This window comes from Silurus aristotelis (assembly GCF_946808225.1).
Source record: "Silurus aristotelis genome assembly, chromosome: 14".
Taxonomy (NCBI): Eukaryota; Metazoa; Chordata; class Actinopteri; order Siluriformes; family Siluridae; genus Silurus; species Silurus aristotelis.
Genome location: NC_139587.1, coordinates 21,463,736 through 21,486,838, shown reverse-complemented (window position 1 = coordinate 21,486,838; position 23,103 = coordinate 21,463,736). Strand labels below are relative to the sequence as shown.

Sequence of the window (23,103 nt, the reverse complement as noted above, 5' to 3'; positions counted from 1 at the left end):
TAGTAATAAAAAACCCACAGAAAAAAAAAGGAATGAAAAGACTCAGTGCATGTATTTGTGTGTGTAGATTAGTGTCCTGTACAGGTTGGAGAAAGAGAAAATTCAAAAGAGGAGTTTGAAGAATGCAGCTGTTTAGAAAAATGGCATAATGAAAAATCTAAATATGGTATGTCTGCTCTTTCTATCCTGTTTACCCTTTACCCTGAACTCTCCTGTTCCCTCGTTCCTTGTCCTCCTCCACTGGCCTGCTCCCTCTCTGTCTGTGGTTGTTCATGCTAAAAAGGCTGCTGTGTGCGGCTCCGCGTTGTGAGGCTAGTCACATCCTTCTGTGTCTGTACATCTCCCACAGATTTTCTCGCCCATTGCTGTGTTATTCTTGATTACCTTTAGCTAATTATCATCAGATTGTACACACACCCACACACACATACAGACACGCACATAGACACACAAATTACTATTCAGAGCCATAGGCAGTTTAAGCTCTGCGCTGCCACCAGGCCGGTGGGAGGAAAAAAAAAAAAAAAACGCCTGGTTTCCAGACACTTCTCATCAAGGTATTTCGTGGAGAATACCTGACAAAACACTTTGGTGTAGCAATTACATTCTTTCTCCTTCTTCTGAATGGTACATAATTAGACTGGGCCCAGAGGAAAGGTTTGATATAGAAACTCTGAAGCCTCATTAGTTCATGGTCCTGATGTAGAAGATTTTATTAGGAAGAATCAGATTTGAGAAATGTGCCTGTGATATAAGTGGTGCAAAATATTTTCATAAACAAACTGTCTAGAGGCCACCACTCTAGCACTCTAAAGCAGGACCTGGAGGCAGATAGACATGCCCACTCACTCTCTCACTCTCTCTCTCTCTCTCTCTCACACACACACACACACACACACACACACACACACACACACACACACACACAGAGACACACACACACACACACACACACACACACACACAGAGACACACACACACACACCAAATCTGCATACTAGAGCCAAAGGGATACACTGTAAATCATATGAAGTGTTTTATTACCAATCTGATGTGCAAGTAATCAGACATGAACACAAACTACCCTGTCTGTTTACACTGTTCACACGGGTATGTATCACAACACCATTTATCAAGTCCTGCCCTGAATTAATGATGAACTAGATCTGCTGCAGAATAATTATTTCATGATGTACTTTAGTAATATTTTATGACAAAGCAGTGTGAGAGATCATTAAGTTTTCATGTTCCTTCATGAACTTAAAACTACAAGCAAGTGTGCAAGCTTTTGTGTGTGTGTGTGTGTGTGTGTGTGTGTGTGTGTATGTGTGTGTGTGTGTGTGTGAGAAGTGTGAAGAATTTAGACTATACATTGTGTTTAAACCCTACTTGGCCTAACAGTAATTTTTGCCTACAAATTTCATTGCAATGGATTCATCAATCTTCCTTTTCCCTTTCCTTTTCCATCTGGCTCTCGCTCACTCTCACTCTCTCACTCACTCAGTCAGTAAATGAGAAATTGAAAGGCAGAGATGGAGAGGGTTACGTGCACAGGTTGGTTAAATGGTTTTTCTCCCCCCAAACACACACACACACACATACACACACAGGCTATGCTAACATATAAGCACACAGAGAACATTAATCGCATCTTCTCCATTTAAGATTTTTTAGAAAATAGTTTTCAATACTCAGACAGGACAAGCTGTGCTCTATAATATATTAAATTGTTCCAAACAGTTCCATAAGCCCCAAGGTCCTTTTCTAAGTGCAAATTTTGCTGACATCACTGATCACATGTGATCAAGTGCACATTGGTGTAAAAATTTACATTTGGAAAAGTCCCCAAGACCCAAATTACAATCTGGCTGTGTTCACCATGTCCCACTATTCAGTGATACCAGTAGAATGTACCGTCATTACTCAGAAGATAAAATGCAAATTTTAAGGAATTTGGATACAATGTGATTATATTAAATACATTTTTTGTTTGACATTAATAAAGTTTCTAAAACTTTTACCACACGTTGATAAAAGGTCACACTGTCAACCTTCAACAATGTACCATATAAAAATCAGCTGCATGCAGCATCTCTAAATAAACTGATTAGTTTAGTTTATGATTACTTGAGTTATTTTAAAGGATTTCTTTACATAAGCAGTTTTACTTGTCCTACTTCATAACAATTATATTAATTATGAATTTAACGTTAGGACTAACTTTATTTGTCTTTCATCACATCGGTGCTGTTAACATCACTTTTTTCACAATAAAACCCGACTACAGTGAACAGTCCTCAAATATAATTGCAGGTTTTGAGTAATAGACTGGTACTGAGACTGCTGTTAAGTCTGCTTTGATGCATGAATTACACATTAAAAAGCACAATCCACACAGTGGGCACATCTCAGCATGCTTTTAAAGAAATACGACACCCTACACATGTTAAAACAAAGACTGCAAGGACAGCAGTAATCATGGGGCGATACATAGTGAATAACAGTGACTCTCTCAGTTTGGTATGTACAGTCGTATCAACAGCAGCCGTGACAATACTCTGTTGAATCTAATCATCAAATTTTAGCTAACATTCTCTCTTAATAAAAGAGATAGAGAGGAGAAAAAAATTAGAAGGACAAAAGGAAAGTTAGCAAAAAAGCAAGGGTGGGCTCTTATAAAAGAGAAAATAAGCACAAAAATGTGTACGAAGCAAAAGTGTCTGGACACAAAGAGCAGAGTGTAATGTGTAAAAAAAAGGCGTATAAAACAAATGGCCGAAATCGCATCTTATGTTCTGAAGTTTATTTTCTGAATATCAACCTATCAAGTACATGCTGTTCCCTCCGTGTGCACCGACAACCAGCATGGATTTACTAAAAATCCCCAAATCCATTATTGATTTTAATTAACCCACACATTCATTATTACCTCAGTGAATCATTCTGTTTGAATTAACTGTGTGGTGGAAATGTACACCGTCTCCCAATGCAGGTCAGTACTGCTCTCCAGTGATCCATTTCCACCCGGCTCGCTCTGTATTGCTCGCACTGTGTCCCACATGTCAGGAATATTGTTTTGAACACTGCATCTCTGACTGATGCATAGAAGAACCATTAGATTGGTTCTGGGCCCTGGGAGAGACTTTAAAAAATACCAACTCTTTCACAACATAGCCACATGATAGGATTGGGAAATACATCATAGTGTTGCAACGAAAGATAATATTCACCAGTGTAAAACTCAGGCTCCCGTAATGACCACTGTGGTAATATAAACACAAAACAATCGAATATTTCCAGAATACAATTTTAGACTCATGCAATGAATTTACAGTGGTATCTGTAAATGTTAAGAGGGAAAGCAAGTATTTTGTTGTGCTGTTGCATATTGAGGCAAACTGTATAGAGATACATAATGCCATCCAGTTCCTCAACCCAGCGAAGTGACCCAGTTAATATGAATATTGTGTTTAAGGCTGGGCTGTAGCCATCACTAAAAGAGATTTTCCACTATGTTCTGCATGCTAAATCCCCCTCACTCTCCAGTTTTCAAAGCTGCCATTTTGTCAAGAATATTTTCTGGAGGATGTGGGGTTTTTAAAGTACTGCAGTCAGACTATGAAAGTATTTATTCACCGTTGTGACTTGTGTGTTCCCAACAGGGGATGGCTTATCAAAAGTGATGCAAGCAGCAGTTCCATCCATCACTATGTGATATACAATCAGAATGATGACAACACCTCTGGATGAACTGAGACTTCTACTCCAAACATCAACTGCAAGTTCTTTTGGCTTTGGGAGTGGTGACAAACAGTGACTACTTTGACTGGTTATGACTCGAATCTTTTTTCTGGATGGAGTTATCCTTGTCTCTGTGCCTATATTTCACAAGAATCCCACCAGTAATGGCTGTGATGGTCATCACTCACTGAAGTGACAGGAAATCCAATAAGACTGAAGATTTTACCACAATTTGTCATTACTGAGTAGACACACACACACACACACACACGAAAAAAACAACTACTAAAGAAAAAAGGACAACAGAATTAATTTGAGAAGGTAAGATGTTTTTCTTATTTGAGTATTTAACATTTTATTTTTTGTTACTACCAAAATTTTTTATCTTTTAGATGGAATTTTACATAAAGCAAGATGAAATTGCTGAAATTGCTGAAATTCCCTGTACAGATAGAGAACACATATAATCCAAAAGAAAAAGGAAAGATATGACAGACGGCTATAGAATTAGCAGGATATGAAGGCCAGTTAAGAAAATTACCTATGATTAAACAATTTCAATAAAGAGAAAAAGGAAATGAGTTGGAAATAAAGGTGAATAAGCAGGAGTGTAACTAATCTATTGAGTTTGCATTTGTGAACTGTATTCATTAAGAACGCAGAGTACAATGTCTGGCAAAAAAAACCCAGTCTGTCTGCAATTATAAAGCGTGCACACACACACACACACACACACACACACACACACACACACACACACACACACAAGAAATAACAAATACTAGGGCTTAAAAATTAATTGCATTTGCAATATCACAATATGAAAAAATTAGATTTTTCAACCCGAGGCTTGTTTTATTACACTCTCTCACGTGACAAACGAGAGTAAAGCAGTCTGCAGAGGAAGCATCAAGTTGGCATGCTACACTGAACCTTGATCAGTTGTACAATGACCTCAGGCTTGACAGAACCTGACATTGCATAACTTTTTGGTCAAAGAAGAACAGTATGTTTTGTTGGACTATTTTGTCTTAAAAAAATATCTATCTATCTATCTATCTATCTATCTATCTATCTATCTATCTATCTATCTATCTATCTATCTATATACACACACACACACACACACACACACACACACACACACACACACACACACACACACACACACACACAGGTGGATCTCAATAAATTAGAAGATTAATAAATAAGTTGATTTATTTTAGTAATTATATACAAAAAGTGAAACATCACACACACATTGATATATTTCAAGTGTTTATTTCTTTACATTTTGATGATTATGGCTTATAGCTAATGAAAACCCAAAATTCAGTAACTCAGAAAATTGTGAAAAAGTTCTATATTGGAGACCACACTCTAATCAGCTAATTAAATCCAAACACCTGCAAAGGTTTTCTGAGCCTTTAAATGGTGTCTCAGTCTGGTTCAGGCTACACAATCATGGGGGAAGACTGCTGACTTGACAGTTGTCCAGAAGACGATCATTGACACCCTGCACATGGAGGGTGAGACTCAAAAGGTCATCACTAAAGAAGCTGCTGTTCACTGAGTGCTGTATCCAAGCACATTAATGGAAAGTTGAACGGAAGGAAAAAATGTGGTAGAAAAAGGTAAAATAAAGCCCATTCAAGAATTTAGGAAAGATTCACAAAGAGTGGACTGCAGCTGGAGTCAGTGCTTCAAGAGCCACCACATACAGACGTATCTATGGGCTACAACTGATGCATTCCCTGTGTCAAGCCACGTGTCAGAGGTGTCTTACCTGGGCAGAGGACAAAAAGCACTGGACTGTTGCTCAGTGGGCCGAGGTCGTCTTTTCAGATAAAAGGAAAGAAAATTTTGCTTTTCATTTGGAAATCAATTTCTCAGAGTCTGGAAGGAGAGAGGAGAGGCACAGAATCCAAGTTACTTAAGGTCCAGTTTGCAGAGTCAGTGGTGGTTTGGGGAGTCGTGTCATCTGCTGGTGTTGGTCCACTGTGTTTTATCAAGTCCAAGGTCAGCACAGCCATCTACTAGGAGGTTTTAGAGCACTGTGTGCTTCCCTCCGCTGACCAGCTTTATGGAGATGCTGATTTCATTTTCCAGAGGATTTGGCACCTGCCCACACTGCCAAAAGCACCAAAAGTTGATTAAATTACTGTGTTGGTGTGCTTGACTGGCCAGGAAATTCACCAGACCTAAACCCCAGAGACCAAAAAATGCAAATGAGCTGAAGGCCACTGTCAAAGAAACCTGGGCTTCCATACCACCTTAGCAGTGCCACAGACTGAACACCTCGATGCCATGCTGAATTAAGGCAGTAATTAAAGCAAAAGGAGCCCCTACCACATATTGAGCACATGTACAGTAAATTAACATACTTTCCAGAAGGCCAACAATTCACTAAAAATGTTTTCTTTTTTATTGGTATTATAAAGTATTCAAATATTTTTAGCTTTTGGTGGGTTTTTGTTAAATGTGAGCCACAATCATCAAAATGAAAATAAATAAACATTTGAAATATATCAGTCTGTGTAATAAATCTATATAATATACGAGTTTCACTTTTTGTATTGAATTACTAAAATAAATCTACTTTTTAATTATATATATATATATATATATATATATATATATATATATATATATATATATATATATATATACATATACATATATACACACACACACACACACACACACACACACACACACATATATATGTTCGGAAAAGAAGATCAGGGAATCTAATATCCTGTCTTCCTGCCCAAATCCAAACACTGAGCCTGGAAAAACAATGTATTTGACCCTAAAAATACCTATATGTATACAAGCTCAGCGAACAATTAAATATGACATTAAAATTGCTCTTCATTTTTTGCCATGAAAAGTGCTTCTTTCATGACCAGTGACGGTTGTAATGGTGATTGCTCTTTTTATCCTGTATTCTTTTTAAATAAGCAACGATGTTTCTGGAGCTGATTTAAGAAAAATTACTTTCTATATATTAATGAAAATGTATTTGATTGGTAAATCACTTTCTTAAAAAGGCCTCCCTTATTTTACCACACCTAATACAAGTGTGTCAATAAGCATAGCAAAACCTTATGCAAAATAAGCTCTCACTAGTAATCTTTCTCTTCACTTATCTGTGAAAACCAACTCGATCAGTTTTGCATGTGTGCTAGCTCAGTTCAAAATCTTGTTTTGCATGTAGTTGCTGCCTGAGGCAACAATGTGTGCAGCCAAGGGGCAGCTAACCAACTCCCATCTGGCCTGGGCAACAACACAAACAAGCCCTAGTACACCCCCACGAGAGAGCAGGCAGCAAGAAAGAACGAGGCCCCAACAGAAAACTCAAACACCTTTGCGCTCAAAACATGTAAGAATACAAACAGGTGGTGTTGTGTCACTTTTTTGGTTCCATGAAGAAAAAAATCCTAATAGATAAACTTTCACCAGAACCTTTGATACGGCTTTAAGACAGGCTAAATTTGGATCAAGTGACTGATCCACCCAATTAAACAAAATGCTCAACTGATAAACTTTTTATTAATTAATTGACAAATAAGAATAAGAAACAAATGACACAAGTGAAATGATTATGAACATCTGCATGAAAGTAAAATTACAAATCAATTCAACAGGTTGAGAAAAGTTGATGTAATAACTAAAAATGATCAGTATTATAAAAAAAGTATTTTAATAAGTTTAATAATTTTCTATATTTATTTCCATGTTTGAAAATAATACATTGGGTTTGATAAAAAAAAAAAAAATAATAATTTTCGTTTGCTTTTTTAATTGATCAATTGTACAAGGGCAGAGAATAGAAATGTCACTACAGAAGCAGTTGTAAAAGTGGTCACTGGTCAAGGCTAAATGCATTTACAGCTTTTCATTATCAGTGCTGTTACTCGCAGTCTGGTAATCATCTGCAACTGAATTACAGGAATGTCTTGATTCAAGAAATTCAAATGGTAAAACATTAAGTAAGGATAAAGCAGTGCATACTGAACACTTCATGACTGAAACAGATTTTCAAAAATAGAGCCCAATGAAAATCCCAAACCCCATGAAAATTAGTGCCCTTTGGTTATAATTGGATGGAGCTTAACATATTGCCCCTATTCATCTATCGTATGTATGAATAAATCTAAGCATACACAAAGTCCACCAGCAGTTTCCTCCATGTTGATCACTAATGCCAGTGTCAGTCATCCAAGACTTATTTACCACTTTTACACCACTTCATCATCTGCAAAAATTAGCTTCCAATTTGGTCAATTTGGCAGAAAAATCCTGTCATGTAAAACCAATGCAATCTAAGATCAGCCAGCAGGTGATAATGCCTACACAACTCCTCTTCCTTTGTATTATTTGTGAAATGATTGACAGCCGTTTGCAATTCAATATGTGTATGGTAGACAATAAAAATAATAAAAGAACAAAAGAGAAAAAGGCTCTTGACAAGTAAATAAAGAATTCATGTATTTCTTAGTTATTACTTGATGGGAAAAACTTTTATGATTTCTGTAGACTCCATTTCTTTTTTTCATTATGTCAACTATCCTTTCATCAAATGACTACATATCTGTCATGGTAAGCACACAAACACATCTCAGCTTTCCTGAAGCAGTTTTTATGTTTGGTATATGTAGGCAGAAATGTTGTCACTGGTGTCCTAAATACACAAATAGTTTGTGTGACTTTACGGATAAGCGGGAGAAAATGAATGAATGAATGAGTTTGTGTGACTGTCACTTATCCTGACCATGTTTTCAGTTGGTGAGTTCATTACTGTTTCTAAATGTTCATCCTCAATCAATATGTTCAATTAGTTAAATAAAACAAGAAAATAGTTATTTTTTGCAATAATTTCCCTAAAGAGCAGACACAATGCTAAATTAAATGTGTATAAGTCATTTTCATCTTAATTGCAGTGCTATTTTCTCCCAATCTCCCTTTGGTGATGATGAAGGAACACACAAAACTGATGCAGAATATAAAGCAAAGCATGGTCTGCTAGTCAGCAGTTACCCATGGGCTTTTTTCGGGGAGTCTAGAGTATCTCTATGAATAATTCAACTTACTTTGGAAACAATTATGACTGAAAAACAGTTTCCACAAACCGGCATAATTTGTATCAAACATCTGTGGTTTTCCCCCTAAATCCGAAATGCATGTATTTATTTCACGCAGAGGTAATGTAAGTGTGCAAGAGTTATCAATTTAATTTAGTCACATAAGGTGGGTCTACAGAGGTGTACTGTCACTAATAAGCTGTCACTGATATCTGATTTCTCTATTTTTCCCACAGGTCTATAACGTGGTTGCAGGGAAGTTCTACTCCAGTTCCAACCAAAAAGGCTTCCACTGGAGTTGTGAAGTTTGCAGGATACTGAAAGACCATGGCAACTGAAAGCGTGATTGAGCTCAGGGACTGGCTGTTCCTGCTTCTACTTTGCCTGACTTTATTGGTGGAAGTGCTGGAATTTGCAGCAGCAACAGCTGCTATAACCGAGGCGGCACTTGGGGAGGCAGAGCTTCAAGGTGATGTTCCATGTCCATCGTCATGCAGATGTGATGATGGCTTTATTTACTGCAATGACCGGGGACTTAGTATCATACCATCTTTACCGTTAACAGCAGCTGTGCTCTATTTACAAAATAATCGCATTGATAATGCTGGCTTACCAACCTCCTTAGAACGGCGAATGACCGTTCAAGTAGTTTATCTATATGACAATGAACTTGATGACTTTCCAACACATCTGCCTCCATCATTACGTGAGCTTCACCTTCAGGACAACAATATACGAACTTTACCCCGTGCAGCTCTAGCACGGTTACCCTTGCTGGAGAAGCTTCACATGGATGATAATTCAATTTCAACTGTAAGCATTGAAGACAAAGCATTTGCAAATAATCCACGACTACGACTTCTTTTCTTGTCACGCAACCACCTTTCAAGTATACCGTCAGGGTTGCCATCATCACTAGAGGAGCTCCGATTGGATGACAATCGAATTTCTACAATTCCAACACATGCATTCAGGGGACTTACCTCACTAAGACGTCTTTTCCTTGATGGGAACTTGTTGGCAAATCAACGTATAGCTGATGACACATTTTCACGACTGGCAAATTTAACAGAACTCTCTTTGGTACGCAACTCTCTCCAGTCACCACCTTTAAACCTTCCTAGCGTACACCTTCTTCGTCTATACCTACAAGAAAATGCTATGACTCACATGCCGAGAGGTTCACTGGATGGTATGCACAGGCTTCAGAAGCTTGATTTGTCAGGCAACAACCTTACAACCCTTCCTAGGGGTTTGTTTAAAGATTTGGACAGCATCTCTCAGCTACTTCTTCGTGGCAATCCCTGGTATTGTGGCTGCAACCTACGCTGGCTCCATGACTGGTTGCATGTTCGAGGTTCATCAGTAACAGTAAGAGGCCTAACATGCCATGGACCAGAAAAAGTCAGGGGCAAATCACTTAGGGACCTTACAAGTCAAATGGAGCAATGTGAGGCAGCTGTAGATGGACCTGGAGGAGTTGTAGTAGCAGGGGGAGGTGATGTACCTAAAAGAGACAAAGGGAATTCTCCAACTGAAACCCCAACCACAACAACCCTCACACTTCCCCAGGGTTCTCTCTTTACGCTTAGGTCCAGACGACCTGTACACAGATACCCTGATTTGAGACAGGACAATTCTGCAGAAGGTGAAGGTGAAGATGTTGGCAAAACATTGTTGATCAGTGTAAAGCCTTTAACTCCAGAGACAGCTCATATTACGTGGCAAGCTGCTCAACCAGCATCAGCTTTCAGGTTGTCCTGGTTAAGACTAAGCAGTAACCCAGCCATGGGATCTATTACAGAGACACTCGTCCCTGGGGACCGCAGAGAGTATTTACTTACTCAGTTACATCCACGGTCTAGCTATATTATCTGTGTGGTGCCTCTTGTTGTCAGTAAAGGAAGGAGGACAACGTTTACAGGAGCAGGGGGGTTAAATGTGAACACTGACTCAGAGCATGAACACCCTGCTTGTGCCAGAACAGAGACAGCAGATCTTCAGCTTCAGCCTAGTGCTGACCAAGGTCAGGGTGATCAAGGAACAGATGAATTAACTGTCTTACCCCTTGCAGGAATTATAGGAGGGGTGACTGCATGTGTTTCCTTGTTCTTAATTTTTGGGATTTTCTGCTGGTATGGACATCGGGCAGGATATCTTACAGCTGATGATCATACGGTCTATGCGCGTGATGTTGTCGGACCCCGTAGTGCTGTCAAACATTATGATGACTATGTAGAATCTGGCACCATTAAGGACACTTCGATCTTAGAGATCGGAACACCTGGTTTCCAGATGACGCCATTGGCAGCCCAACAACCTCTGCAGCCAAAGGCGAAAGTTGAGGACATGACATACATTCATACTATCTTTCCCTCAAATAATACAACCCTTTACAGGAGCACTCTAAACCACACAGCAAATCCGAGCTATGGAACCAACCGTGGATACAGAGAAGGTGGAATACCAGATGTAGATTATGCTTACACGTGATAGTCTCTTTATTATCCCTTATCTTTACTGACCATTATCTTTAAGACCAAGTAGCTAAGTAGGGCTTAATTCATTGTCTTAGGTTCCAAAGTAGGGGTGTGCCAGCTGTGAAGTAGTCTATATATCATCTATAACCATAATAATCTCATAACTTTAAAAAAGCTTGTTTTAAAATGTGAAAATTCAACAGTTAATTCAACAGAACCATAAACATTTTGTAGAAAAAACCCTCGGATTCCGAATTGTCTAAAAATCTAGTGAAAAAACAAATTGTGTCCCAAACCACTCAAGGGAGATGCAAAGTTTTCTATGAAACAAAATGACTAAATGTCCTCATTTCCATACACAGTCATTAAGCAGGTTTTCACATGGCACACCCCTAGTCCAATGTACCCTTTGTGCCTCCTTCGGTCTGTTTCCAGTCTGTAAACCGTTACAATTTGGGACAATGATTCCCTGGGTAAAAAAATCTAAAACAACATATAAGTGCCAGAGATACCAGTCTTGGTATTGATATTTAACATTGAAGGTTTGGGGAACTTTTATTTTTTTTTTTCATACCTGTTTATTACTTTGATCTATCTCATGTTAAAGGGACATAAAAGTAGCATGAAGTTAATGTTATGTCGAGGAACCAGGTGTGTATAGTTATAACTTTACTACCTGTACTGTGTATGAGCAATTGAAAATGGGTGCCTTTCATTTGTCGTTAACACCAACATGATGAAAACAAAAAAAATTTTTTGTTTGTAATTCAGATTATAGGTTTTCACTATTCCCATTACCTCTGTCGCTCTTTTGATTTTCTCGTATTTCTCTTGTATTTTTTTTTTCCATTCTGTGCAATGACTTTGTTCCCAACCTAGAAAGCTGACAGGGGTGATAACGGTTTGAAACGTGTTAGACTTTTTATTTTTAGTGAGAAAATTCTTAAGGGGGGAGGGGGGTGCAGCAAAACAACAGGTTATGGTTTCAGGTTTACTAAGAAATTAGAATTAAAAATACAGTCACTTGCTAAATGGTTATTCCATATTAAAAACAATAGCTAAAATGAAGATATTTGAGGTTTTCATATGAGGAGAAGCCTAATCAAAGACAATCATGCGAGTAAGACATCTTTCTCAAACTGACAGGCTGACACAGATAAAGCAGTCAATTTAGTACTAACTTAATCCAAGCTAATTTGAAGGGGATATCGATACAGAACCATTGTCTGGAGGATAACATGAGCACTTAATCCAATAAAGGCCATGAAAAGTGGTCAGTGGACATTTCCATGAGTCTAACAAGGTCACCATGAAGAACCACTAGTAATATCCATCCACGCCCTTAAGGTACTGACAACAGAAATCAGGGACAAATATAAATATAAAGGTTACAACACTGTGGACCTCTGCAACTTTTGTATAAGTAATGGGGTAAAACACAGGCTTTCTTTTTAAATGGCTAAGGGGAATCCTTTATCCAAGTCATTAGTAGAATCTGGGAGCATTGCTTGTAAAGCTGGAGTGTTAGGAATGTCAGCAGAATAGTATATAGTCCCTTTAATTTTCTTGCCTTTTATGATGCATTTTGAAAGTGAAATATCTGAACAAATAGCAAATCTGTCACTTTTTCTCTGCAGTAAATAATAAACAGCTTGTTTTTTAATTAGTATATATATATATATATATATATATATATATATATATATATATATATAAACAAAAATTAAAACAGTTGTATTGAACAGCATTTCTGTGTTCAGTTTGAATTTTAGCATACTGCATTCTTTGTTTTAATTTTTTTATAATAACACTTTGTCCTACACAAGTCATGGGTAGGTACTGATGGATCTTTGCATTTTACAGAAAACCCTCTCAAAAATAAACCCCATTTATGGTACAAGTGTCAGTGAAGCAGGAAAATAATGTGGAGAGAAAGCAAATGGATTGTGTTTAAGAGCAGACATGCCTTCAATCTGAAGTGTGTGGTAATGCCTGTGTAAGCAACACATGGATCAATATCATGTAAGAGGATAGTGTAAGTGTCCCTCTCAAACAAAGAAGGGATTACCATTGGCAGTTCTTCACACAGTTTTATTTATCAGTATGATGTTTACGCAAATCATTCTTGGCTATTTATGATCGACAGCGACTAAACTTTTATAAATCATATGACTATCAGAATCTTAAATGACTGTGTGTAAAAGAGTGAGGAAAGGGAGAGAGGGAGAGTGTTATAAAAAAAAAAAAAAAAAACAAAAAAAAAAAAAACAAGGCTAATCTAGGCTAATTGGTGAGAACACTGTGTTGATTATCTGTGTGGATTATTTCACTCGCGTGAAAGGGCAAATTTTGAAATTAACACTTTGACTTGAGACATTCCAATGTTTCCGGCAAGTTCCAAAAGAATAAAAACGGAAAGATTTCATACAAACTCAGCAAGATGCGACAGGAAACATTTGGCCTTGACATTAGCAGAACAGAACTATACAACGAGCTTCCTGATGATGGTCCCGATGAACAGCATGTCTCCTCTTCCTGCATTTACCACATTGGAGCAATTAAGCTAATTAGACTAAGAGAAGGCCAGCATTCAAGCTTCCTTCATTTGAGCTAAAGTGGCGATTGATTGGAAGAGAATGAAAGGGGTGGGAGGCTTTTAACAAGGCCTGCAATAATTGCTATGCATGCCTTTCTGCAAACTCATTGAGTTAGTTCTAAAACCACCACACTATTCATTAATGGTTCAGCATCAGAGAGTTGGTTCGTCAATGCCATACATCAAACAGAACTTTAATCAACACCGTCAACATTCTGCAGAAATTCCAGATGTTGCTGAACGTTCACATAAAAGAACCGTATCTGCTCATTAACTCAATCAATTTACATTCATATTTGCAACACCATCCTTACAATTCTATCCTGAAGTTTTTCAAACATGATATAGAGTTTTTAAAGTGCTACGTAGGTATTAAGTAGTAAATGTTAAATCACTGTTATAGTCCCTGGAAGAACAGCATCACACTCAAGTTTGAAGAAAAAAAAAATGTAAGCGTCTCAGATTGCAATGAATTTATTAGGCGTGTGACAACTGTTTCCCTCCATCAAGCTTGGCTTCCAATTAGCAACAATATGACATACGCTGAGAGATGTGAGATTTCACTGCGTGAACTCATTTCAAATTCGCTTACGCTCGTGAGAGAGGGCTCTGAACCAGGAGCTTGGAATGCTAAGCCTCATTTGCAACAGATAACAGATTTAATGGCTTACACACTTTGACAAATAAGGCACATTTTCAGACCTATTTAGAGATGTCTACATGTCCCCCCCCCCACCACCCCAAATTCCCACATGACAAAATATTCTGCATACTAAAGCTGTGTAAAATTGTTAGAAATGCAGATTAATTATGCTCTAGGAACTAAACTATTAGGACATGAGCAAAAAAAAAAAATGCTGCATGTGGTGATCACTCCTCCCCACTCTATCATCCCTTTATTTAAACTACAGAGCCATTTTTCTGTAGTTTTTAGATTTTTTTTTTTTAGATAATACCACTATCAGTCAGAGAAAGAACATATAATATGTATATATTAAAAAAAAAATCTCTAACCACATTAATATGGCTCTCTTATCTAAAGTGCAAGTGGAATGAAAATGTAGGGGAAAAAAAGCTGGTGTGCTGATGCTGGGTTCCGTTCCAATCTACATACTGTATTGGATAGCGTCGCTTTTATCTGGCATCATTCCTCTGCCTTCCTGGGAATCTGGTTTCCAATATCTGTTACCTGCATCCCAGAATATACATCCTCCTCCTCCATCAGAGTAATCGGAACAGAAAGACTCAAGGGGAAATTTTTTTAAATCAACATGCCAAATTCAATCTCTTTTCCCAAGCCAAGAAGGCCTGACGAGGAGACGCGTCCTTAAAGCCCTTGTCTAAGGAAGCAGGCCCCGTTGGAGTTCTTCAGCAGTAATTATGGGGTCACAGAGAAGAAAAAAAAAATGTTGAGAAGAAATTCAGACTAGCTTAGATTGTAGTGCGTAAAACGTAAAAATGTTTTGCACTGTTGTTAAAAACCCTAAACCCTCTCTCGGGATGTTATCATAATCGTGTCTACCTTCATTGCGGTTTTAAAGTTTTAAACGTACAAACAAGTGCGAGACATCAAACAAATAAAAACAACGAGAAATTTTTTATTATGACGTATGATTTACTACGACTTACAGACACCACATCGCGTAACTCGCTTTTCGCTGTAGCTCGCAGCTTAACAATCCACTCTTCTTGGAACGACGCATTTTAATAAAGCAACCTGCGACAATATATCCTCCCTAATGTACTGGATGGAAAGATGGATCAATGGATAGACGGATGGATGGATTTAGGAGTGTAAAAAGGATGTTTACCCCTCCCCCGTCCCCGCCTCTCAGGAGGACAGGTCCTAAGTGCTAGTGGATTTTATGTTGGGTGTATTTTATTGGGGGTGGGGAAAGCAGGAGCCAAGAGTTGTAAAATGTTGTGAGAAGGAGGGGAGAGAGGACAGGGGGTGGGGGGGCGATCTTATTAGAAATCCAATCTTTATTGAGAACAACACACAAACAGTCCTCCCCTTTTCCAACCATCTCACACTGCTCTGCTCTCTCCATCTTGTGATCGATCGGCTCTCAGTGAACTTTCAGGGAAGAAGGATATACGTGTCGGTGTGCGTTTGATGGCGAACACTCGAACGCATCGCCTCACTTTTTATTCCGACTGATTTTAGAATGTTCTGAAATGTATTTAAGTGAAGAACAAAACACTTGGCCGCATGCTGTTAGACGCAAATAATCAATGATGGCATGCTGCGATGTCGTTGCCAACCCGAAGTCGAACGCTTTCTTACCACATAGTGTCCTGGTGTGCTTTATTAATATTATCCCACAGCAATCTGCAAATTAAAAGTTTTTTTTTTATTTTTTATTAATGAGCAACACATCATATTTTATTACCGTTTTGTATTTACAATATTGCGGAGCATCCATGAGACAAATTGAATCCTGTTATTATAACGTAATATTGAAACGGTCAATTGCTCAGCATTTGTAGTTAAAAAGATGCAAAATGCAGCTTGTCATGTTGCTGAAGAACTGCAAAACAAGAAGGCCTCTGTGTACGAACGTTATGGCAGAAATCCTAATGATCCTCACAAACAAAAAAAACAAAACAAATACAACCACTTTCCCACATGACGGATTTGAATTTATTGTTAGGCTTAGACTGTCTTGATGATCTGCTGTCCCTGTATATGTAACATTTTATAGCACGAGGGCGAATATAAACCTTTTTTTTGTGTGGCACAAAAGATAGAAAATGCTCCTATAGAAAATAAACACCCCCAGTTGTATCCTAATAATTAAATTAATGGGAATTAATAAGGGACAGGTCCGGCACATTGCTATTTATTTAGTTGACCATGACTTTTACAAGAAGGCATTGAGTCGAAGATTTCCTACAAAGACCTCTCTAAAGCCTTGAAAAATTCTAAAGATTGAACCTTTTAGAGGACAGCCTTTTATTTTCACATCTAGTTCCTGGTTGTGTTCAGTGATACATTTGCAGGGCTACTCAATTACTGTAATCAAAAGCTCTATAGGAAGATGCGAGGGAGCACAAATGTATTAGCTTTTATATAGGGCTAATGTATGTAATACAGTTTTTAAAATCACATTTCACGGAATAAAAATGTAAATTAAATTTCAACTTCAGCTCTCAGATTTGCTTATCTAAACAAATCGCAGGAAATCTCGAGATGATAATTGTGACTAATGAAATTTGTACATTTCTAAATCCACAATACGATTTTTTTACGTTATTTTAAGACGCTGATCTTTTTTAGCAAAGAAAAATATTTTATTTATCTTTATAACCGAACATAACATGTAGGTTTTAAGTAAGCACAATGATGTAAGAACACACAGTCATGACATTACATGAAATTTCATGCAATTGACATTACAAACCATTACAAATTACAGACCTATTTGTATGGTCTCTTATTTGCAAAATGACAAACTCACTGTATACAGAATTATGGCTAATCAGAAATCCCTGTTATCAGTCTCGCTCATTTAAACAAAGTTTATAAAATCTTAAAATTCTGACTATTTTCAACTTAATAAAATTATTGAAATATCTTTAAAAAACTGTGCAGAAAAACACCTATAAGCTGAACACACTACAACAGGACCGGCTCAATAAACACAGCTGACAAAAACATCCAAAAAAAAAAGAGGCAACACATACCAGTATTTTCTCATGCAAGTTAACGAGCCGTCTTACTTACTGAGCTACTAGAAAGTAAATTTTTTTATTAGGTCCACCGCATGACCCACTCCCCTGCATGACCGTCCACCAGTTTCATTTGCGTTGCTGTGGGGTTTGCGTTCTTACGAATCACAGGCTGCTCATGAAACCGTGCAAACCCTAGGTGTTGCTAAAGACTAAGGTGTGAATTAATGAAACACACTGATTACTTTTAAGCATAATTTAATAATTGCAAGCACATTATCACTCAAAACAGCCTCATCACAATTAACATTTCTGTCATAATTGAGCACTCGTGAGTGTCCTCGAAGGGGGGGGGCTACGAGCTTTAGAGACTGTTTCTGTGGTTTGTTACTGCACAGGGCTATGGGAAGGTGTTTGTTAAAAGTGACAGCGTATAACAGAGAAGTCCGAATGTTTACAAATAACAAACGCAGAATCGGAAGCTTTAGTACACATTTCACACTACAAATCAAACAATATCAAATCTCATTTGAGTGTGTACTTGGGTGCATTTCTTTTCCCTGTGTCTGTTCTTCTCGCAGGCGTTTATTAACATGTATAAATACGACGCAAGGTCACGCCACTCAGTTTTATTGTCTCGTAAAATCAGCTCTCAAAGGACACGCATGTCATGAAGAAATAAATATATAAAGAGCTGAAAAAAAACCCACAAGTAACTGAAAAAATAAATGACAATTACTATATATGTATTTATTCACATGTAGTGTCTATTAACATTAACTAGAAAAACGCGGCCATTCCTGAAATGTACCATTACACTAATAATCCACAATTAGTCACTAGGTTAGATGATTGATTGTAGTCCGTACATCACCCAGTGCGTTAAAAGAGGGTGGACAGATTTAAAAGGAGGGTGGAGTTTGAATAATGATTACTTGTTATTTTAATGAGCCGAACACAATTTACACCCAACAGCTACAGTCATAGAAAACAAATCTGCATAGCAATGATTTTATTATGGGCAGAACGTTGGCACAGTGGGTCGTTTTGCCATCTCATCGCTCCTCTGTTGGTTCCTGAGCTTGATTAATTTGGAGTTTTAAGCATTCGTGTTAATGTGCTTTCTCTGGTTTCTCTATTCTTCCCAAAACCTTGAAGGTAGGTGGAGTTTAAATCTAAAATCTAAATTGCCCCCAGATGTGAAAGTGTATGTAAAGGAGTATGAAGATGTGCATGATGCCATGTTATGGATTGCCATTCTATCCAGCATGTATTCCCACCTCCCCACCATTCCCCAATGTGCTCCTCTGAACATTTAGATTTCTTAAAAAATTTATTTGATGTTGAAAATGGAATTCTGGATAATGGTTGTCACTTCTAGACAAGAAAAGCAAATGTGCATGCATTAACATTGAAACTGACGCAGAAGAAAGGAGAGAGAGGGGAGATACAGCATCTGTATGACCGAATAACACCTTTACAATGTGTGTATGTTTATGAACACACCAGCACATTGGTTCAGTGCAAACTAAGCAGTCCTGAGAAGTCCATTCCAGCAACCAAATTAATTATCTCTAGACAGTCTGTTAATCCTCACGCTTTTACACCGAGGCCCAGCAGCCAGTCGATCAATGCCGCTGAGAGGGATGAATCAGTGTCCTGTCACACTAACTCCTATCCGTATCCCTTCTCTCCCACCTCCTCTCAATACCATTCCCCTTCTCTCCTTTTCTCTTATGCGCCTTAAATTTCTTTCAGTAACTCTCATTCATCAAACTGTTTTACTGAACCCCAAGTAGGATATTAAGCATTAACGCTTTTCTCGGCATCTGTTGAAATAATATTTTGCCTTCAGAAAGCATGCCTGCTCGAACATTAACACATCGTTGTCTTGCTCCATAGCCGGTTTGGAGGAGAAGATGGACAAAATAATAAACCCTGTGCAATTTTACAGTGCTGTGATACCACATTAATGTCAGCACTGCCAAATAACCATGAAACGCTGACACCGATACTGGCGGCACAACATCTGTGAGACTGACGCGACCGTTCTTTGTAAAGTGATGTAATCAACAGCAAATTCCCTCTAGAATTTCAGCATATGGAATTATTTCTCTTTAGGGATTTGCCACACTGCGTGTTTACCAGCCAAACCCCAAGTGTCCCTGCTAGCAAACGATCCAACGTGGCAATAAGCTTTGCTTCCATCTAGTGGTGATAATCTCACCACTGAGTGACTTGAGCACATTGAGTGCAGCCTTTATTCTTTTTTTTTAGCACTACTCTCCTGATTTTACCAGGACTTTAAAAACACAACATTTTGTAATCAACAGTTTGGTAACAACAAAAGAAATATTATGAAGAAATTATATGCAGGTCATGACCTGCATAGATTTAAATACATCTTTGATGTATATGCACTGCAAACTAGCACTCAGACTTCTCTCTGGAAGAAAAGGCTTTTCATTTTCACACAGAAACCTGAGCAAGACATGAAATCATCAAATCATTGACCTTTTCATTTGCTCAGTTATGACTAATAAGATAGATAACGCCAATAAACAGAGCTTATACTGTTTACCCAGTGGTAATTTCATTATAACACAAGCCTAGCCCTGGTACACAGTGTAGAAGATATTGCAGTATGGCAGTTTGTGTGTGCACATGGCTAATTATAAACTGAAAGGCTGAATGTATATTTACATATCCCTAAAATGAAGGACTATGTATTCCAAGCGCTGCGATTTATATATAGTTCTTTCACAATAGCGTCAAACTAAAGCTGGACTAATTTAAAAAGATTAGAATTATAATTCCCTGATTTATTTTTGACTACAGGTGACCTTATTGTGCTAATGTAGCTTATGGATTTTTCATTCAACAAAGCCTTGTTGACACAAAAACAGTATCTTTATTGATTTCAGGCTGGACACTTAACTGTAGCATTTAATAGCCAACTAATGATGGTCAATTAACTGTTAGTTGATTATTTTCCAATAACAGCATGTCCAGACCAGTTTTACAAATTTTTTTATCGATTTAGTTTTAATTATAAGCTACCATAACATTATTACCAGCCTTTTCTCTATGCAAGTTAATATAACAGAAAATGCAGCTTTTTGACTTCCTATGTAATGAAGAATAACCAAATAAAATAAAGAAATAAAGAAATAAATAATGAAAACTGCTGACACTGGAGACACCTTGTATAAATGTAAAATAAACCTCTCCTTCCAAATCTCCTCACTGTATTAATTTGGCCTTTTTTCTGATTAATACCACTGTAGTCTTTTATAAATTGTATATTTTGTAACATGTCTGTTTCATATTATATTCCTGTGAATTAATTTGTAATTAATTTTTTAATGTGCACATTAATTATGAACTGTGGTCTTAGTTATTGCCATCGCTAATGTCAGAATTGTTGTTCCAGAAAAATGCTATCAACACAATCGGACGAATCAGATTCAAGAACTCGACATGGCTGTGGTATAATTAGGCTGAATACTGGATTTGGATTGGCTGTAAGGTTCAAAAGCGTACAAAAGGCCAAATCTCTCTACTCTCTCTAATCTTCACACTACTGTATCTCTGAGTGTGTTTTATAGAGGCAGATATCTAGATTTAACGTCTGGTTATTATGAATGTTACTAATGAATGTTGGTCACTAATGAAAGTTATTTCTATCCATTCAGTCAGTTTTGCACTGCGAACACCAACAACAGCTTTAGATTGTCAATTTAGTTACAATTCATGGTATAAGTAAGTGGGATAATCCACAACTAGGTGTGAATTTACATACATCAGTGTTTATGTTGTGGCAACTAAAGCCTTCTTTAATGCTTCTAGGAAGGAGAAAGCTACCGTCATGTCTGCACTGGGTGAATACAAATACATACCTAATGGATGTATACTATTACTATTCTGTCTAGCTATTACAGATGAAAGGCTGAACTGAACAAGACAGAACAGGTAGTTTTAGGCACAATATTTGATTTCAGTGCATTCAGTGCATAATTCTCACCTGCATTGGCAATTGCATCTATCTCCAGTTTGGTGATGTCACCACGGAAGAGAGAGATCTTCTGATTCAGTTCATCGTTGACCTTGTAAAAAGGCTTAGCTGATGTAGTACCTATTCCCCAAAATGAGAGAAAAGATATTCAGTGGAATAAAAGAGAATTATTTAAAATCAGCTAAACAAACAGAAATAGGTTCGAACACAAAAATGACATGTGCCATGTTTCAAACTGCTTATTTTCAGGCTACAAAAGAGTTGTCCCTCAAAAACATAGGAGTTTCTGTGGTTATGGTTATGACCTTTACTACTTCAGAGCCACATCTATATTTTCCTCAGAGCACTAAACACTATAGTATCAGGCACATTCAGAAAGAGACCCCAGGGAGCACCTGCCTCCAGACTATACAGAGGCTTTCCCCCGCTTGCATTCTATAAAGCGTGTGTGTTGCTCAAGAAGACAACTGGACTATAATACTAGAGTTGTGAGCAATCCTGAATTCTTCTTCAGCTGTCATCCAAAATCAGCTTCAGCAAGACACAACTGGCTTTGTCTCGCCCTGGGAATGTAGCCAGTGGACTGAATTAATAAGGTTTTAAAAACTGTATCATAAATTATTGAACATTATCTACAGCTACTCTTAATGTAAAATGTCTGTTGTTGGTATTAAAAAAAGAAAACAAATGAGAAAACTGCCATTATAATGTATGTCATCTCATGTGTGTGATATAATTGGCCACTGTCACAACTGTTTAAGAGACATGTTTTAAAAAATAGTGTTCGATTATAAATAAAGTGTGTGTGAGTAGAGTGGAAAACCGCTAAAAAGTTTCATCAAGAGCTAGATACAAGTACCTGAGTGCTTCCAGACAGGAACCTGGTCCAGGGAGATGTAGTCTGTCTTGTAAATCTTTCTCCTCTCCTCCAGGCTCATGGACAGAAGCTCATCTAATAAAGCACACAATAATAATGATACAAGACAGGAAGGCACAATCACACACACAAAAACAAAGCGTACATAGACTAACGTTCCATAATGCAAACTATGAAGCCACGTCTGACTGTTTTCAGTAGATTTTTCTGAATCAGTCCTAGTAAGCATGAAAAGGTTAACTCTGTTTTTTTTTACTGTCAACCTAAATATCTGAATGAGCATGTAAATATACGTGTACAGTGTGAACTGTAATAGACTCCCAACCAGGGCTCTATTATAGTAATGTATAGGTCTATAAAGCAATGATCGTCAATCTATCAGTGTGAACTGTGTTGTAGCAACTGGCTGCTGGTCAACCCAAGCTGGACTGTAATACTCATCATACTTACAGCATTTGGCAGATGCCTTTACCCACAAAGCCTAACAATTATCTCATTTATAGACCTGAACAGTTGACGGTTGGGCTCAAGGGTCCAGCATTGGCAGCTGGTGCTGGGAATTTGAATTCATGACTTCCCTATCAGAAGTACATCATCATCTACATATATATCTTTATATCATCTGCATATACATT

General features: G+C 37.7%; 2 protein-coding genes across 9 annotated transcripts in view; one reads left to right on the top strand and one right to left on the bottom strand.

Moving 5' to 3' along the window:
• Positions 1-12,980, top strand: part of flrt1b (fibronectin leucine rich transmembrane protein 1b) — a 26,093-nt gene extending 13,113 nt beyond the window's left edge. The window contains exons 2-4 of one of the 3 annotated variants that reach the window (XM_083560730.1): positions 1,505-1,554; positions 3,663-4,062; positions 9,065-12,980. In XM_083560730.1, the coding sequence (XP_083416856.1) occupies positions 9,156-11,321 (2,166 nt within the window). In that variant the 5' untranslated portion in view covers positions 1,505-1,554; positions 3,663-4,062; positions 9,065-9,155 and the 3' untranslated portion in view covers positions 11,322-12,980. Of the gene's footprint in view, positions 1-1,504; positions 1,555-3,662; positions 4,063-6,878; positions 7,127-9,064 lie in introns of those variants that run through there. The other 2 variants (XM_083560729.1, XM_083560731.1) reach the window with 2 other exon arrangements.
• macrod1 (mono-ADP ribosylhydrolase 1) overlaps positions 1-23,103 on the bottom strand; it is a 91,520-nt gene that overhangs the window by 64,198 nt on the left and 4,219 nt on the right. For 3 of the 6 annotated variants that reach the window (XM_083560751.1, XM_083560750.1, XM_083560749.1), the window contains exons 2-4: positions 22,451-22,543; positions 21,601-21,711; positions 16,192-16,236 (exon numbers count right to left, since the gene is read on the bottom strand). In XM_083560751.1, coding sequence (XP_083416877.1) covers positions 16,192-16,236; positions 21,601-21,711; positions 22,451-22,543 — 249 coding nt within the window. The remainder of the gene's footprint in view (positions 1-16,191; positions 16,237-21,600; positions 21,712-22,450; positions 22,544-23,103) is intronic. The other 3 variants (XM_083560754.1, XM_083560753.1, XM_083560752.1) reach the window with 1 other exon arrangement.